Source organism: Carassius gibelio, chromosome A21 (genome assembly GCF_023724105.1).
Source record: "Carassius gibelio isolate Cgi1373 ecotype wild population from Czech Republic chromosome A21, carGib1.2-hapl.c, whole genome shotgun sequence".
Classification (NCBI taxonomy): domain Eukaryota; kingdom Metazoa; phylum Chordata; class Actinopteri; order Cypriniformes; family Cyprinidae; genus Carassius; species Carassius gibelio.
Genome location: NC_068391.1, coordinates 20850731 through 20867014, shown reverse-complemented (window position 1 = coordinate 20867014; position 16284 = coordinate 20850731). Strand labels below are relative to the sequence as shown.

Here is a 16284-nt window from a genome sequence, read left to right as displayed (position 1 = left end):
AAATCTAACTACCTTTCTAATCTGTTTGTATTCTATTTTCTTTTCATGTATTATGCAATTGTATATATGTGTGTGTGTGTGTGTGTGTGTATGTGTAAAGACCTCTAACTAGCTTGCTCTATTCTTTTATTTTTTATTTTTATTCTATCTGTTTCCTTTTTATTTATTATATTATTTAAAATCCCATGCTACGTGTACTGTGTTAACCTAACTGAGACTTGTTATAGCACTTATATATCATTGCTCTTTTTGTTGTTTTTGATTGCTTCCACTGTCTTCATCCATAAGTCGCTTTGGATAAAAGCGTCTGCTAAATGAATAAATGTAAATGTAAACTTTCCAATCCACAAAAGTTTCTATATAGTGGAAAATAGTTGTTTACATTTACACTAAGAAAAAACACTCTGGGCCTCTTCGGTCACTTTTGACTGAAAAAATGAAACATTTAAAAAAAAAAAAAAAAAAAAAAAAAGTAGCGTCATCAGATGGTGTCTTGGTGACTTTATATATCCATACATTTGAAGGCTTCTGTCACTCTTGCCTATGAAAGTACCAAGTTTGACCCAAAAGTGAAGAGGCCCAGAGGGTAAGAACTGACAGGTTCTCTCTGGAATCTGTGGTTATTCTATGACATTGCTGTGATAAGCCTGTCTTGGAGGCTTGATTATTAAGAGCGTACCATATTTGTCCTTTAATGTGCCTCAGGTGGACATCTGTTCCTGTGCTCGAGAACATCAGAGGGGTTTTCTATTTTGATCTAGGTTGCTTCTGTCTGTAGAGATTAATGTCTGTGGTCTCAGAGCAGTTGATTCAGATACAGATTGTGAATTTTTTTTTCACCAGACAGCACTAAACACTTCTTATGGCTTTGACAGACTTTTATGACCCATATAATGCCTTTCCATTTCACACTCGTTCTGAGTTAATCCAATATTCAGTGAGTATTTTGTTTCTGTGGGTTGATTTAAGTCTGTAAATTTAATACATTACCTTAGTGTATATACTTGTGTACATGAACCAACAATTAAAAATAGTGCAGATAGAAGAGATTTACAAACTCGACTGAATGGATTGCTGTGGACTGCAGGCCAACGATTGGCTTAAATTCAATATCATTGAAATAAAACAAACAATGCATTGAGTTTGAAAGCCTTTTGAAATATCTAATCAGTTCTTTAACACAATAATGTGATTTCCTAGACTGTATCCTCTGTTAGGATGAGCATATACAACTTTAATCAACTTTTCAGCTTTTGTCTTTGCAATGCACACATATTTAGTTTTTACTGCTATCCCATGGCAGAATATATTTATGCTTGTGCTGCAAAAGACTACATATACACACCATACTGGAGCGATGTCTCCTATAAGCTGTATTTACTGTATATGCTTCAGTGAGTTTGTGGATGTGGTATCTTTGTGAAATATGGAGTTATTTGGTTACCTAATGATGCAAAAAGATGAAAATGATTGATAAAAACGCTTGTACATCTTGTTTGTGTATTGATATGCGAAATAACCTCAGGATCTTAAAGTACACTGGCAGTATTAAAAACTACATCAATATACTGATAATACTGTAATTTTTGGACATGGTACCATAGTAATATCATCTTTTTTGCACATTGATTTGACTTTAACGAGAACTTGGCCAATTTGAAGTTGCATTGCCTTAGGAGAATCATGTAATGATTTGATATATTGCTAAAATACCAAGATATTACCATCTGACTACCTTGTAGCATACTAACCCACCGCCAAAAAAAGACACAGGTTTGTAATTACCTGAGGGTTAGTAAATTACAGTATTTTTATTTCTAGAAAACTGTCCCTTTAAGTGCTGATGAAGCCCATGCCAAAACATCCATTTGCTTTTGACTGAAAGTCTGACAGTGCTGTTTTTAACCCCTGGAGGGTGTCTTGAAAGTGCTGACTACTGCAGGCCTCACGTTTAGAGGAGGTGTTCTCCACAGCTCGCTGGACAGTTAGGGTTTTATTCCCTGAGGAACAAGAGGTACATTACCTCCATTGTCCCTTCTGCAGGAACCAAGAGCACTCAGACGCACAGAAAAACACTCTGCATTCTCACACGTGAGAGAAAGTTAAAGAAGTGTGTCTTGAGACCTGCGCTTGTTCAACCAGAAGCTGATATCTGTAAATAAAACTGGGGAGAGGTCACAATAATGTTCTGTTTAAAAGTAAAAAAAAAAAAAAAAAGTCATGAAACGCTCGCAAACTCTATGGAAGATCAAGTGCAGCATTTAATAAAGTAATCCACAGTCGTGACACACATGAAACAAAAGCAAAAAAAGCATTACAAGGTGAAACCAGAAAACGCAGAGCAATTCTTCTGCAACCCAAAGCTCAGTCATCCCAGTATACTGTATATACTCAGCTGAGCTAAATGGTAAATCACACACAGCTGAAGGAAATGAGACTTAATAGTTCAGGCAAAGTGTTATGGGAGTTGGAGTCCAATGTAAATAATCAATAGTTCAGAATAGTGCCCTCTGGTGGCTATCAAGGGCATACCAGCTGCTGACTGTGACACACACTTTAGATGAAAGTGAAAGTCATGACATTTGCCAAGTATGGTGACCCATATTCAGAATTGGTGCTCTGCATTTAATCCATCCAAATGCACACACACAGCAGTGAGAAGTGAACACACCATGAACACACACCCGGAGCAGTGAGCACACACACACACCGTGGACACACACCCGGAGCAGTGAGCACACGAGTACACACACACACACACACACACCATGAACACACACCCGGAGCAGTGGGCAGCTATAGATCCAGCGCCCGGGGAGCAACTGGGTGTTCAGTGCCTTGCTCAGGGACACTAGCCATGAGTATTGAAGGAGGAAGAGAGCATTGTTCATTCACTCCCTCCACCTACAACTCCTGCCAGCACCGAGACTCAAACCAGCGACCTTCTGGTAACTAGTCCAGCTCTGGTAATAGCTTGTTGAAACTGCCACTTTTAGGGTATGAGGCAAAACGTGCAGTTTTTTTTGTGTTTGTCTCCTTTAAATGAAAATGAACTGGTGTTCCCCCCTCCCTTTCCAGACGATTGCAGAGCTTCAATAGCTCATGCTCGCAGGCATACTGTGTGTTATAGTTTAACTGGTGGTGACCATGTTACTGATCCTCACATTGCTTCCAAATGCAATTTTTAACTACCACATTCATATTTACGATCATTCTGGTAGCGCGTGAAGGCAGCATTAGTGAAACAGGCAAAGACAATGGTAGCTTTAGCAACATTAGCCTTACAGACAGCCAAGAAGCTCTTTTAGAAAACAAAACATGATGCGTGATGCTTACTTTGTCTGGAGTTTGGACGTTTGAGCACGAAGCGTTGGTATTGATCCCTCTTTTAGATGCAATCTTTGCACAACTCCAGCTGCACTACTAACCCTCATTTGTGAGTTGGCACTCCAACAATAAAATGTACACATATTTGCATCGCTTTGACCGTTCTCTGTAGATCCCACCGTCTAACGCACCACGATTGGCCCATTACATACAATGTCTGCATGTTATTGGTCAAATGATCATTACCGTCATTAAGTATGAAAATAGGAAACCAAAGCCATGGATATTTTAGGCAGTATAGAAATCTTGGCCAGGACATATCCTGCGAAAATGGCACGATTGGCCACCATATTTGTGAGGCAGTCCAGTGTAAAATATTAGCAGAAAGAATAGGATTTTTCCTTTTTTTTCTGGAACATTTCCTTCAAAAATGAAAGTTAACCACTGTGTCCTCAGCGGTCTGTGGAGACTCCTACTGTTTGTTCGTTGGTGCATCCCAACACATGGCACTTTTAATGGCTCTGTGGCACTGACATTGTGTCTCCAGCGGCTGCAGCAAGAGAACAGTAATGATGGACCGCTGCCTCTCACTCAGAGCTGTGCGTGTGCTAATAGAGCAGAGAGCATCACAAATGGGCGGGGCTTTCACCGACCGTGACGTCATAGTCTGGAACTGCTTGTGTAGAGAGACTGCTTATGAATTATTGGGATTATAAAACAATGACTGAGTGGATTTTTACCATTGTAGGCTGGTTGTTTTCACACACTGCAGCAACACAACTGTGTTCAAACACCTTATAAAAGTTATATTTGTACTCTACAGCACCTTTAAGGTCCATTTATCACTATTAAAGGGGTCCTATTATGTTCTTTTACAATGTCTTAATTTTGTTTTGAGGGTGTACTAGAACAGTCAAATTCAGAATATGAAAAAACCTGCAATAATTAAATATGTTAAATAATACAAATATCGTTCATGTATTTAATCCCATTTTATAAATAATATATATATATATATATATATATATATATATATATATATATATATATATATATATATATAAATCTGAAGAGTGTTGAACTTTTTCTTCATGTGATCCTGAATGGCGGCACAGCTGAAAGGTTTGCTTGAGCTGCGCCCTCTACTGTACAGATGTAAATTTACATGTACTTCAGTCTGGTGTGTAAGGGCATTTACTTTTGCCAAAAATATAACTTTTTATATCAACTCTTTCCTCGCCATCGTTTTTGAAAAGATTATTTTGTATGATTTTCACCAAAATTTCATGGCCTCCAGAATATTTTGTTATATCATTTATAATATTTTTGCATCCTAACATGCAATGCATCAAAAATAAGGAACAGAGCATCTACTTAAAAAAAAAAAAAAAAAAAAAAAAAAAAAAACTTTTATTCTAGAAAATCAAAAATTCAGTGTTTGGCAGGGAAAGATGAGAAAAAGTAGCGCAAAAGTAACGGAATACATTACTTTCCATAAAAAGTAACACATTAAGTTACTTTTTTAAGGGAGTAACACAATATTGCAATGCATTACTATTAAAAGTAACTTTTCCCAAAACTTTGAACTGTTTTGGCAGCTTGGTCTTGGTATCAGAACTCACAGGATGTTTTTGCACCACAGTGACCTCTAATGGTATGTCAAAACAACATTTTAACTTGACTTCTTAATTCATGTCCCCTTTAAAAACAAAAGACCGCAGCGGAATTGCTATGAATACAAATGAGATTGTTTCTCTGCAGGAAACTCTTTCATCTTCTCTTTATCACCGATGTCCATTGTCGGCGTGTAAACAATGCAGCTGCTGCATGAAGGTGTTTTACATTCATATCAGCACCGCACACATTCACAGCATCTACTCTGTCTGTGCTTTAGGGGCATATATGCACACACTTAGAGAAACTGAACCCCGTATACCCCCTTCCTTCTGTGTGTCGCATCTGCTCCGGTTCCCTCGTGCCCTGCGACGATGGCAGATCTTCATCAAGGTGAACGGCTGACTTTGGCTTTCGCGCTCCGGTCACTGTTATTTCTTCAGTGTCATTACCAGGAATGAGTAGAGAAACTGCCTCACAAATCAAATCTAACAAACTGTTTTATTAGGCTCGAATAGATTTTGGAAGGTGATGTTTCAACCTTTATACTGTGAGTCAAAGCTGCTGTTTTGGACTGAATGTATCGTAATAGAAGGAGGAGCACTGTTTGTAATGTGATGCCAAATTAGCCACCACAGTTTTTCAACATATGAATCAAAGTTGGGTCCAGGATGTAGAAATGTAAACCTTTTTTTAGAAACGACATTAAAGCTTTTTCTCTCATTAAGTGGTACATTCTTAGATTTTGGTAAAAACCTAGTGATGTTGATCAGTTTATTTTTAAGCCATTTATGGACTAACGCTGTCAAAGGAAAATGGTTTAACTCATTTACATGACCACACACACGTGTTGACAACTTATTGAGCACAATACATTTTAGAAAGTGCATGTGAATACACTTAATAATTGCCTGAGTTCTCATATCATTGTATGTTATAATGGTTTCTGATAGAGTTAGACATCTACTCTGTTACGTTGATTATTCCCTGTGTGTGTTTAAGCCCTCAGCTCGTTCTGTTCTTGGTTTGTGTTGGCGTTGTTAAACTCTTGGTTATCTCTTCTGTATTCTCTTCATGTATTAAAGACTTTAATTCTAGGGTCTTGCACAATGCATCACAGTGGTGTGACACTGACCCGATGGCAATGCATTTCATTAAAATAAAATAATGAATTTACCTAAATGCTTCTTCTATCGTGTCAAGTCTTAAAAAATGAGCCCATTTGGTAGATGCTGCAACTCTGCTATAACATTGCCAAAAGATTTCATTATGTTATAGTACTTGCTTTAGGTGGCATTGGCATTGACTTCTTGTTTTGTGTTTTGATGCCTCTTAAAAGCATGGAAATGATTTATGCTTATGACTCCAGATAGATAAAAGGGTCGGGACTGTGCACATTGTTCGGTGTTGTCAGTGCATCATTTCCTGCGGCTCCAGAGTAAGTTCCAGAGCTGAGGTGCTTGCCTCAAAAAAGAAAATCAGATGCAAACAAGATGACATCATGAAGGTCACATACTTCCAGTCCTGCTCCAACTGAGCAGATGCCAATGAGATGAATGGGCATGCTAACAGATAGCTTTCTCCAGATATTAAAGACCTTGCAGGTATCAAGAGGCATTGATTTCATGATATAGTAGCGTGTCCCATGCTTTCAGCAGCGTGCACTTTCCCATCACCAGCAAAACAAATGCTTGCCAGTATGCAAATTGGGATGCAATGAGCATGAGACCATCGATCTCAGTGTAACCACTTTCATTTAACTAAAAGACTTTTTTATTTGCTTATATTTGTGTTTATATCTTGTAGCCTCATGTTAAATACAGTTGTCTACATTATATGGTTTTATTGAGCGTGCATCTCTTCTTTGCAGGTCATGCTCACCTGACAGATTTTAACATTGCTGCTATTGTGAAGGAAGACTTAAAAGCCACATCTATTGCGGGGACAAAACCGTACATGGGTGAGAGCTTTCATACTTCTCTATAACACTGAGAGGCTTCTAGTTAAGCTTTATCTGTGTGATTTTACCTTGTCATTAACTATTATACAGCTATTTTACAGAAGTCATTCAACTGTATTAGAAGTCAGTGAACCAAATCATGTTTTAAGGGGAAAAAATTTAATGTATTTTTGTATTTACCGGTAAAGTCCTTTCCAGTAATTTCACAGCAGTTTACTGGTATTACTGTGTGCTTTTGTGTAAATTATATGCATGTCATTGACTCAATTAATAATGCATTTAGCTAGATGATAATGCTATCATTTACTGACTGAGAATAAGGAGCTTAGAGCAACACGGAACCACAGATAGAAAAAAGACCAGAAAGTAGCATTGAATTAGCATTGAATTAGCATTGAATTAGCATTGTTTTCAGCAGTGTTCCATGCTGATTTCTTTTAAACAAGTGGGCTGTACAAATAACAGTACTTTTAGAGAATAATAATGATGAAAGCATATGTTGTTGCAGCTCCAGAGCTGTTCCAGTCGTTCGAGGGAACCCACCCAGGTTACTCGTTCGCAGTGGACTGGTGGTCTTTAGGGATCACTGCGTATGAGCTTCTCCGTGGACAGGTGAGGCTCTCTCTCAAACATCTGATCTGAGGTCAGTATTAGTGCAAGAATGACGTGAGCCATACATGCAGTAAGACATACGCCAACCCTGCTATTAGCCTCATCAAGTACTGCTGAGAATCAAACTGAAGAAGAAATAGATGTTTCATTGACTGTGGGTTTGACCTCCGTAGAGGCCGTACATCATGCGCACCAACACACCAGCCAATGAGATCCTGCACACTTTCCACATAGCGCACCCCTGTTACCCTGCGGCCTGGTCTACAGGGATCAGATCACTCTTACCAAAGGTAGCATTGATCACACAAATGGTGCTCTAGTCATGCTTTATTCACTGGATAATCCCAGTTACATCTCGTACCGTATGAAACATGCAGTGTGTCTGCTTCTGTGGTCAGCTGCTGTGTGTCAATGCTCAGAAGAGGATTTCCAGTCTCTCGGAGCTCCAGAACCTGGAATACCTCTCTGATGTCAACTGGGATGCTGTGCTCAGCAAACAAACCCCACCTGGCTTCCTCCCTAATGTGAGTTTATAACACACACACACACACACACATGCACCTGCAGACGTTCCAGATATGAAGGATTTAAACTGCTTCCAAACCTGTATGAGTTTCTTCCTTCAGTTGAACACAAAAGTCCTGAAAAATCCTGGTTACTGGTAGCCATTGACTTCCATAGTATTTTGGAAAAAATGATTGTTTGGTTCTCAACATTCATGAAAACATCTTCTTTTGTGTTCAGAACTTTCATTTTTGTAAAAATATCAAAACGTCAGGGGTTCATTATAATAAAGACAATTACACAACCATAGATATTGATGGTTTTCTCTATGTTCGGGTTACAGAACCAGAACATGTTTGCAGATGCGGCTGGTTTAATTTAGGTTACACTCTGCAAACCTCGAGCAGATTTATGGTGATTGATCTTATGGTGATGAGAGGTTTTCATGCCGTGAATCTCGGAAGAGAAGTGTCCATCAATGAAACACTACAAAAACACATTTTAGAAGCATTTTGTTGAGGTTATCTTTGCACATTTCTGTTTGCTTGTGGTAATTGTTCTCTATTCAGATTACCCACAAGAATTACTTATGCTGTTTCAAATGCACTGTAAAAATGTTCTGAGATCGGAGTAGCCCTGGCACTATTAAAGCCACTTGCTCGAATATATTTTTCAATCTGTGCATAACTAATGTGATGACATGCGTGATGTAAATGAGTGTTTGTGTGATGACAGAGGCGTCGACTAAACTGCGACCCCACATTTGAGCTGGAGGAGATGATCCTGGAATCCAAACCGCTGCATAAGAAGAAGAAGAGGCTGGCGAGGAAGACGAGGGAGAGTGGCTCTGACGGATCTCCTCAGGTAGCAGCTCTTTTATTACTTCATAACGTCACAGTCACACCACAGTCTTTGTAAAAAAACAAACATTGCTAACACTGTCAGCCATGTGGTTATGCAACAAGACATGAAACAACTGAAGTCCTGTTTATTACATGAACATGTTTCCCTTGAGTTCTTCTGCATTGGCTCTCTTCTCTGTTTGTCTGTATGAATCACTTCTCTAAAGGATTTGTGCAATGAGAGATCAGAATTATTGACCTTTAGAAACATTAGCTTTTTTTGTATTTTATTTTGTTATTTTTTTGCACTGTGATTTAATTCCTCGCTGAACTTTTGTTGTTTTAATACAGTTTTGTTTTGTTGTTTTTTGATTCATGATACACACTCTGAAACTGTGGTGGTAAAAATTAAATAGACAACTATGCAAGATTTTCAAGACAAAAACGTGAGGAAAGAAGTGCGCTTAATTGTTTTTAATGTGCACTTGTAGTTTGCCTCAAATCTCAAAAGCTTATTTTTTTTTAAACTGTACTTGCAGATGATATGAATGAACTAAAGGCACTTGAGTTTACTTCGAGAGACACTTCCATTAATCTCTTAATGCACTTTTAAAGAGTGCACTTAAACTAATGTCAAATTAAAAGCTTTTAAATCATTCCGTTTAAATCTTTTGTTGTAAAGTACACTTATTTTGATGTGTGTTGACATATTAAAGCAGACATAAAGTACTTAATTAGAATATTCACTGTAGAGTATAATTAAATATCGCATTTAAAGTTAATATATTTTACATTTACTAAATTAACATCATAACAAATCTTGTAGTTACAAAAAATTGTAAATACATGACAATAGATGGAAGATTTGAGATCGGTCTGTTATTAACTTATTCTCCAGGATCAAATTGTGTTTTTTTTTTTTTTTTTTTTTTTATTAGAGTATGAATAAATGATATTCAGAAGGGGATCTATGGAAGCACCTCTTTTAGTAGCTTAGATGGTCTACATGTTTTTGGTTTGGATGATTTAACAAGTTTATACAGTTCTTCCTTGATGGAGTTAGCGTTGTACGTGCACATTTTCTGAAGCAGTGGGGATCAATAACAGCGTCTGACCAGTCCTGCCCTGTCCAGTATCTGCTCCTGACTCTGTTTCTCTCAGACTTCCTCCCACTGACTCCATCTGTCCCTAAAGCCTCTCACTTCTCTCCTCCCACTCAAGTTTGTAATGTACGCAGAGAAGAGCTCGATCCAATCACAGATAAATGCAGCGGAAAATTGAACTCTTGTTGTGAGAACAGAATAAAGAGAAGCATCCCACAGTGACTGGCTCCCTTCCTGGAGCTCACTGGCCTCCGTTTCTTTAATCTGGGCTTCAATCCTCATCAGCACTGATTATTAGGAAAGTCACATATTTACAGCTGGTGTCGGGGAAAGTTACTTCTAAAAGTGATGCATTATATTGCATTACTCCCTATAAAAGTAACTAAATGCATGATTTTGAAATGGAAAGTTTGCATCGTATTCTGAGTGTGCATTTCACTGTTTTTATTTTATTGATTTTGAGGAATACTGAATCTGTTTTGTGTGAGATGAGTAAATGCATGTTCTAATTTAGTCTAGAACTGAGAGCCGTCAGAGAGTATCTGGGAAAACAAAGGAACTTGCATCACGGATTTGAAAAAGTAACATTTATATTTGCATATAAATTGAAAAGCAATGCATTGCTTTTGTGGAGCATGACATACTGAGTGTTCAGAAACTTGTGGCTGAATTTCAAAGAGCTTTTATTGGATGTGTTGTGTAGGAGGCCTCTGCTGGATTGTAGCATGCTAAGCATCAGTCATGCTAACTCGAGGAAATCCCTGCACCGCTGGTGTAGTTGCATGGAGGGGCTTTCAAACACTTGACACCTGCTGACGCCTCAAAGCCACGACTGCACACATTTACACAGGCAGCACTTCCAGCTCCTGTCGTATTGCTTTGCAGTACACATTTTGTGTTATATTGGAGACATTTATGGCCCTGTAATGCTTGATTCATGCCAGTCTCTCTCTGAACAGACTTTCAACTATCAGCTGAAATCTGCTCCACATTGTATCTTATTTTGACCAGGAACCATTCACTTAGATAAAGTTCTGGATGAACAATCATAGTTTTGTTTCCACTTGGTTTTTAGGGTCATGTTTGGTCTAAGTCATTGTTAAATAATGAAATTACGGCCTTTATTATTGCAGGTTTGCATATGATGTTTGTTAGTTTTTTTTTATTACCTGTGCAATTTGATATAAAATGAGTAATCTAGAACTTTGCTTTTTATTAAATTCAAGTTAAATCAAGACACTTATTTTATAACGCTTTACACAATGCAACTTGTTTCAAACAGTTTCAACAGGAAATTCACAAAAAGCAATATCTGAGCCTGACAAAAATAGAATAAAATCACATTCATTCTTGAAATTCACATCAGTTTTCAAATCAGTCTGGAAATCATGCTTTATAAATTTCTTCATATGCAGTTTTCCAAGAACGATGGGTTTAAATTAAGAATCTTATTTTAATTGATGTAAGCCATTGTGTGCCCCCTTAGAAGTGTGCTGATAAAATACAAAAATGTGTCATTCTTCTTCTTCTTCTTCTTCTTCTAACAGTGTAGAGGAAAGCGTTAGTGCAGTTTGTACCTCCAGTGACCAGAGCTGGAAGTAAAAAAAAGTCCAGTGAAATCCACTGGAATCACTGAATGCTTTCGTACCTTGCATATTGACCTGTAAACACATTGTTCATGAAATGTGTGCTTTCAGACAGCTGTACCGCACACCTGCTGATGAAAGAGAAAGCTCTGCGGGATGCATGACTGACTTCTGGTTGCTTTATCATCATGAAGTGTTGTCAGTGTGATTGCTCCTGCAGGACTCTCTCTGACAGTCTGCTGCTGTAGCACCTGTAGTCAGCCACAAACCTGCAAGACAGCTAGTGCAGCAGGGCAAACTCATCGTCTGGAAGCTTCAGTCAAACTGATAACACTGCCCTGACCTGACAAAACTACACAAAATTCAGAAGACTATAAACATGCTCCATAAATTCACACTTCAGTTGCTTTAAAGGGTTAGTTCACCCAAAAATGAAAATTATGTCATTAATGACTCACCCTGATGTCGTTTCAAACCCGTGAGATCTCCATTTATCTTCAGAACACAGTTTAAGATATTTTAGATTTAGTCTGAGAGCTCTCAGTCCCTCCATTGAAACTGTGTGTACGGTCTACTGTCCATGTCCAGAAAGGTAAGAAAAACATCATCAAAGTAGTCCATGTGACATCAGAGGGTCAGTTAGAATATTTTGAAGCATCGAAAATACATTTTGGTCCAAAAATAGCAAAAACTATGACTTTATTCAGCATTGTCTTCTCTTCCGTGTCTGTTGTGAGAGAGTTCAAATCAAAGCAGCTGGATATCCGGTTCTTGAACGAGTCACTCGATGTAACCGGATCTTCTTGAACCAGTTCACCAAATTGAACTTAATCGTTTTAAACGGTTCTCGTCTCCAATAAGCATTAATCCACAAAAATGCAATAGTGCCTTTTAGAGATGGAGAGTCAATAAAACAAACTAAGATTTAAAACATAATGAAAAGGTTAAAATTCAAGACAGATCACTTATGTTAATTTATTTATTTAATTTAAATAAATGTCAGTGGTCATGGTCTTGGGAATCTGGCAAGTGAGGGAATAAAAAAAAAAAGTGATTCTTAGACATGGGAAATTCATGTCAATTTCTAAAGTAAATATGAACATTATACTTGTCAGAAATTTGAGAACAAACAGTTTATCCTGACTGTAAAACCTCATTTAATTTCACTGGTTGTAAAGTGTAAACACTACAACATTTTCAGTTATTTAAAGGCCCTGTATTATGGAATTATTTTCATGTTTATAAATAAATTAATTCGGCATTGAGGTTAAAAATGTATACTGCATTATTTCAGATGAACATGTTCAGATGAACATGATGAACATGTTCTCATAACAGTAGCACAGTTTGCATACTTCACAACAAAATACATACTATAGACCGCTTACTGGTGCAGCAGTATAAACACAGTTGCATTAATGATGCTGCTTATATGTCTAGTCATTCACTCCTGCATCGGATATAAAACTGTTACACATGATGCTACATTTAAAAGTGGAGTAAAAGAGCACTCACCTATCTTAGATGTTGATTTCAGATTAGGGGTTACTGATTTACTGATTATCGGCACCGATATAAAGTTTTTTTCTTATGGTTATCTGTATTGTCACCTTCAAATCCGGTTTACTGATAGAAAAATTTAACAGCATTTAAAGAAAGTTTTTGTCAGAACCCTTGTAATTCTTAATTTTGACATTCATTTTCATTTTTACATACAGTACACTACACAGTTGTTTTTACAGGAGTTTCTTCTGCTCATAAAGGCTGCATTTTTTCAACAAAATACAAGAAAATGGAATCTGTTGTGCTGTTTTTTTTTTTGTTTTTTTTTTGGAACCTGTGATTCTTTTTTCATGAAAAATAAATATTTTCTAACAATTTATACTACAGTTAAAAAGTTTGGGGTCATAAAATTGTAATTCTTTTTTTTTTTTTTTTTTAAATACATTAAAAATATTATTCAGCAAGGATGTTTTAAATTATTAAGAAGTTATAGCATTTTTTGTTAAGAAGTTATAGCAAATTTTTCAATTTTTTTTTTTTTAACAAATGCTGTTCTTTTAACTTTTTGTTCATCAAAGAATCCTAAAAGATCATGTGACACACACACATGCTTGAGTAATGATGCTAAAAAAAATAATGCAAAAATAAATTATATGAAAGGATATTAAAATAGAAACCATTATTCTATATTGTAATAACATTTTACAAGATTACTGAGGAGGGTGGGCTGTTCTGTATTTTGATTAAATAAATGCAGCTTTGTTGAGCAAAAGATACTTCTTTAAAAAACATCACAAGTCTTACTGATCCCAAACTTTTAAATGGCAGTGTATATATATCGGTTCAAAATATCGGTTATTAGTCTACTTGATCTGTAATAATCGGTATCAGGATCAGCCCTGAAAAACACATATTGGTTGACTCCTATTTCAGATACTATCTGAAAGCACACCACAGATGGCCACACTGGTCAAGTATTTGAATGTTGAACAGCAAACTCATCATAGTCAGAGACTAATCAGCTGTGCTGTGTAGATAATGATGTGATAAAGGATAACCGATAAAGGTTTTATTTATATAAAAACCACTCCAAGTTTGGGTTTGGGAGGCCAAAGCTATCCTTTAATTTAAATGAATTAAACAAAGAATTTAAAGAGAATAAAGAAAGAACTTGAATCTATGGTGGTTCATCGTTAAACCCCGCCTTCATAGATTTGATTGGCCATCTCAACAGACAAGCTCTGTTAGACCACCACAGAATGAATGAATGAATGAATGAATGAATGAATGAATGAATGAAGTCCATTTTCCATTATTAGAGGGGAATTTGTCCCCCTTCAGTGTTTATGTTGGTTACGACCCTGCTTATTTCACAAGCCATTCACTTAGTAGTATTTTATATGAAACATTACCTCATTCTTTTCTTTTGATTACACAGAATGGGCAACTCCAGCTGCGCTTAGAGAGTGTCCAAAGAGACTTCATCGTCTTCAACAGGGAAAAGTAAGACATATTAGGACAATTGAACAGGGTCATGTCCAGTTTCATGCATCTGTCTCCAATGTAAAGTAAATATATGTTATTATTATTATTATAATTATAATTATTATTATTATTATTATTATTACTACTATAATTATTAATTTATTAGCAAAGTTATACCTTTACTCAAAATGCAGTTTTATATTAAACATATTTTCAACCTGATTGTCAAAGCATTTAATTGCAGGAATTTAATTGCAGTTTTATATTAAACATATTTTCAACCTGATTGTCAAAGCATTTAATTGCAGGAATTTAATGAAAATTGTAATAGTTTTTATTTTTGTATTTTCCCTTTTTATTTAAATTTTAAGGAAACGTTTAGTAATTTTGTAGTGTTTCTGTGATTTTTATTAGAATTTTATGTCTATATATTTATATAAATTTTAATTTCAGTTTTTTAGGGGCTCATTAGTTACTTTAGTAGCGTATACCAAGTACAACTTAAAATTTTCTTTCATTTTATTTCAGTTAACACTTTTTTTCAAGTAGCTTTTCAAGTATTCCCATGTCATCCAAGATGTTCATGTCGCAAAGAAATTACGGTTTTTGAGGAAAACATCCCAGGATTTTGCTCCATATAATGGACTTCATTGGAGACCGATGGGCTGAAGCTCCAAACTGCAGTTCCAATGCAGCAGAAAAAAAAATGTGAGAATGTTTTCCTCAAAAAACAATTTGCGACTGAAGAAAGAGAGATCTTGTATGACATGGAGGTGAGTAAATGATCAGGACATTGTTATTCTGGAAGTGAACTAATCCCTCAACTCCAATAACCTTGCCTGAAGGTAACAACTGCACATTTTGATGCAGTGAAACTTTTGCATGACTAGATTTGTTGCCCTTTCTCTGTTTTGGAGGTTGAGGAAAACCAAAGCAGACGCTGAGACCAACAACCTCAGTGCAGAAGAGACGAACAAAGCCATTCAAGATGGACACAACAACAACGTCCAGCACTGTTTATCAAGTTAACGTCTGGACAGCGTTCCTCCTCCACTCGAAGCTGACGGCGGATGCAGCCATGGACTCCAGCAAATGCATGAGAAAATCCATACTGGGAGACTGCAACATCACGGATTCGAGAAGGAAGCATCAGAATTAACTGACGGCGTACGCTGCTTACCAGTGACATGCTGACTACACAATCACACACATACAGAAAGAACTGAATGATGCACCTGGCTGTGAAATGTGTGCCTTACTAGTTTAATGGATTTCTCTGATTTCCCAGATCCCCTTGGAGGCACGTGAAGATTTACTGTTGTCTTGTTCAGCAAGTGATCAGACTCCAGCCGTTCACCATGATTTATAAAGCTGCTCTTGTTAACATACGAACACAGAGAACAGAATGCAAAGATATTCATTTCACAGGATTCGTTCAAACGATGTAAATGTGAAGCTTGTGGAGCTGCAGAGGACTGTCATTCATGCCACTGAGCGCATTATTTGGCCTTTCTGGTTCTTTAGCCTTTTTTGGAGATTCATTGCTGGATTGTGAGCTGCTGACTTGAGATATTGACCACACTGTAAAGATCAAACAGTAATAAAATTATTTAATAGCATCATCTGACAAGTCTGACTAAGGTTTGCATATATAAAACCGTGGTATATTCACACCACGCTGGCTCATTTATAATATAAACATAAATACAGTTCATTTTCTTCTGTATGAAATAGGGCCTTATAAACTG

The 16284-nt window shown here is 36.9% G+C and overlaps 1 protein-coding gene across 1 annotated transcript in view; it reads left to right on the top strand.

Annotated features, from left to right (window-relative positions):
* stk32a (serine/threonine kinase 32A) overlaps positions 1 to 16166 on the top strand; it is a 53424-nt gene extending 37258 nt beyond the window's left edge. Inside the window, exons 7-13 of the mRNA XM_052537461.1 lie at positions 6812 to 6901; positions 7410 to 7513; positions 7687 to 7803; positions 7912 to 8037; positions 8753 to 8881; positions 14490 to 14554; positions 15454 to 16166. Of these exons, the coding sequence (XP_052393421.1) occupies positions 6812 to 6901; positions 7410 to 7513; positions 7687 to 7803; positions 7912 to 8037; positions 8753 to 8881; positions 14490 to 14554; positions 15454 to 15565 (743 nt within the window). The 3' untranslated portion in view covers positions 15566 to 16166. The remainder of the gene's footprint in view (positions 1 to 6811; positions 6902 to 7409; positions 7514 to 7686; positions 7804 to 7911; positions 8038 to 8752; positions 8882 to 14489; positions 14555 to 15453) is intronic.
* Positions 16167 to 16284: the final 118 nt, after the last annotated feature.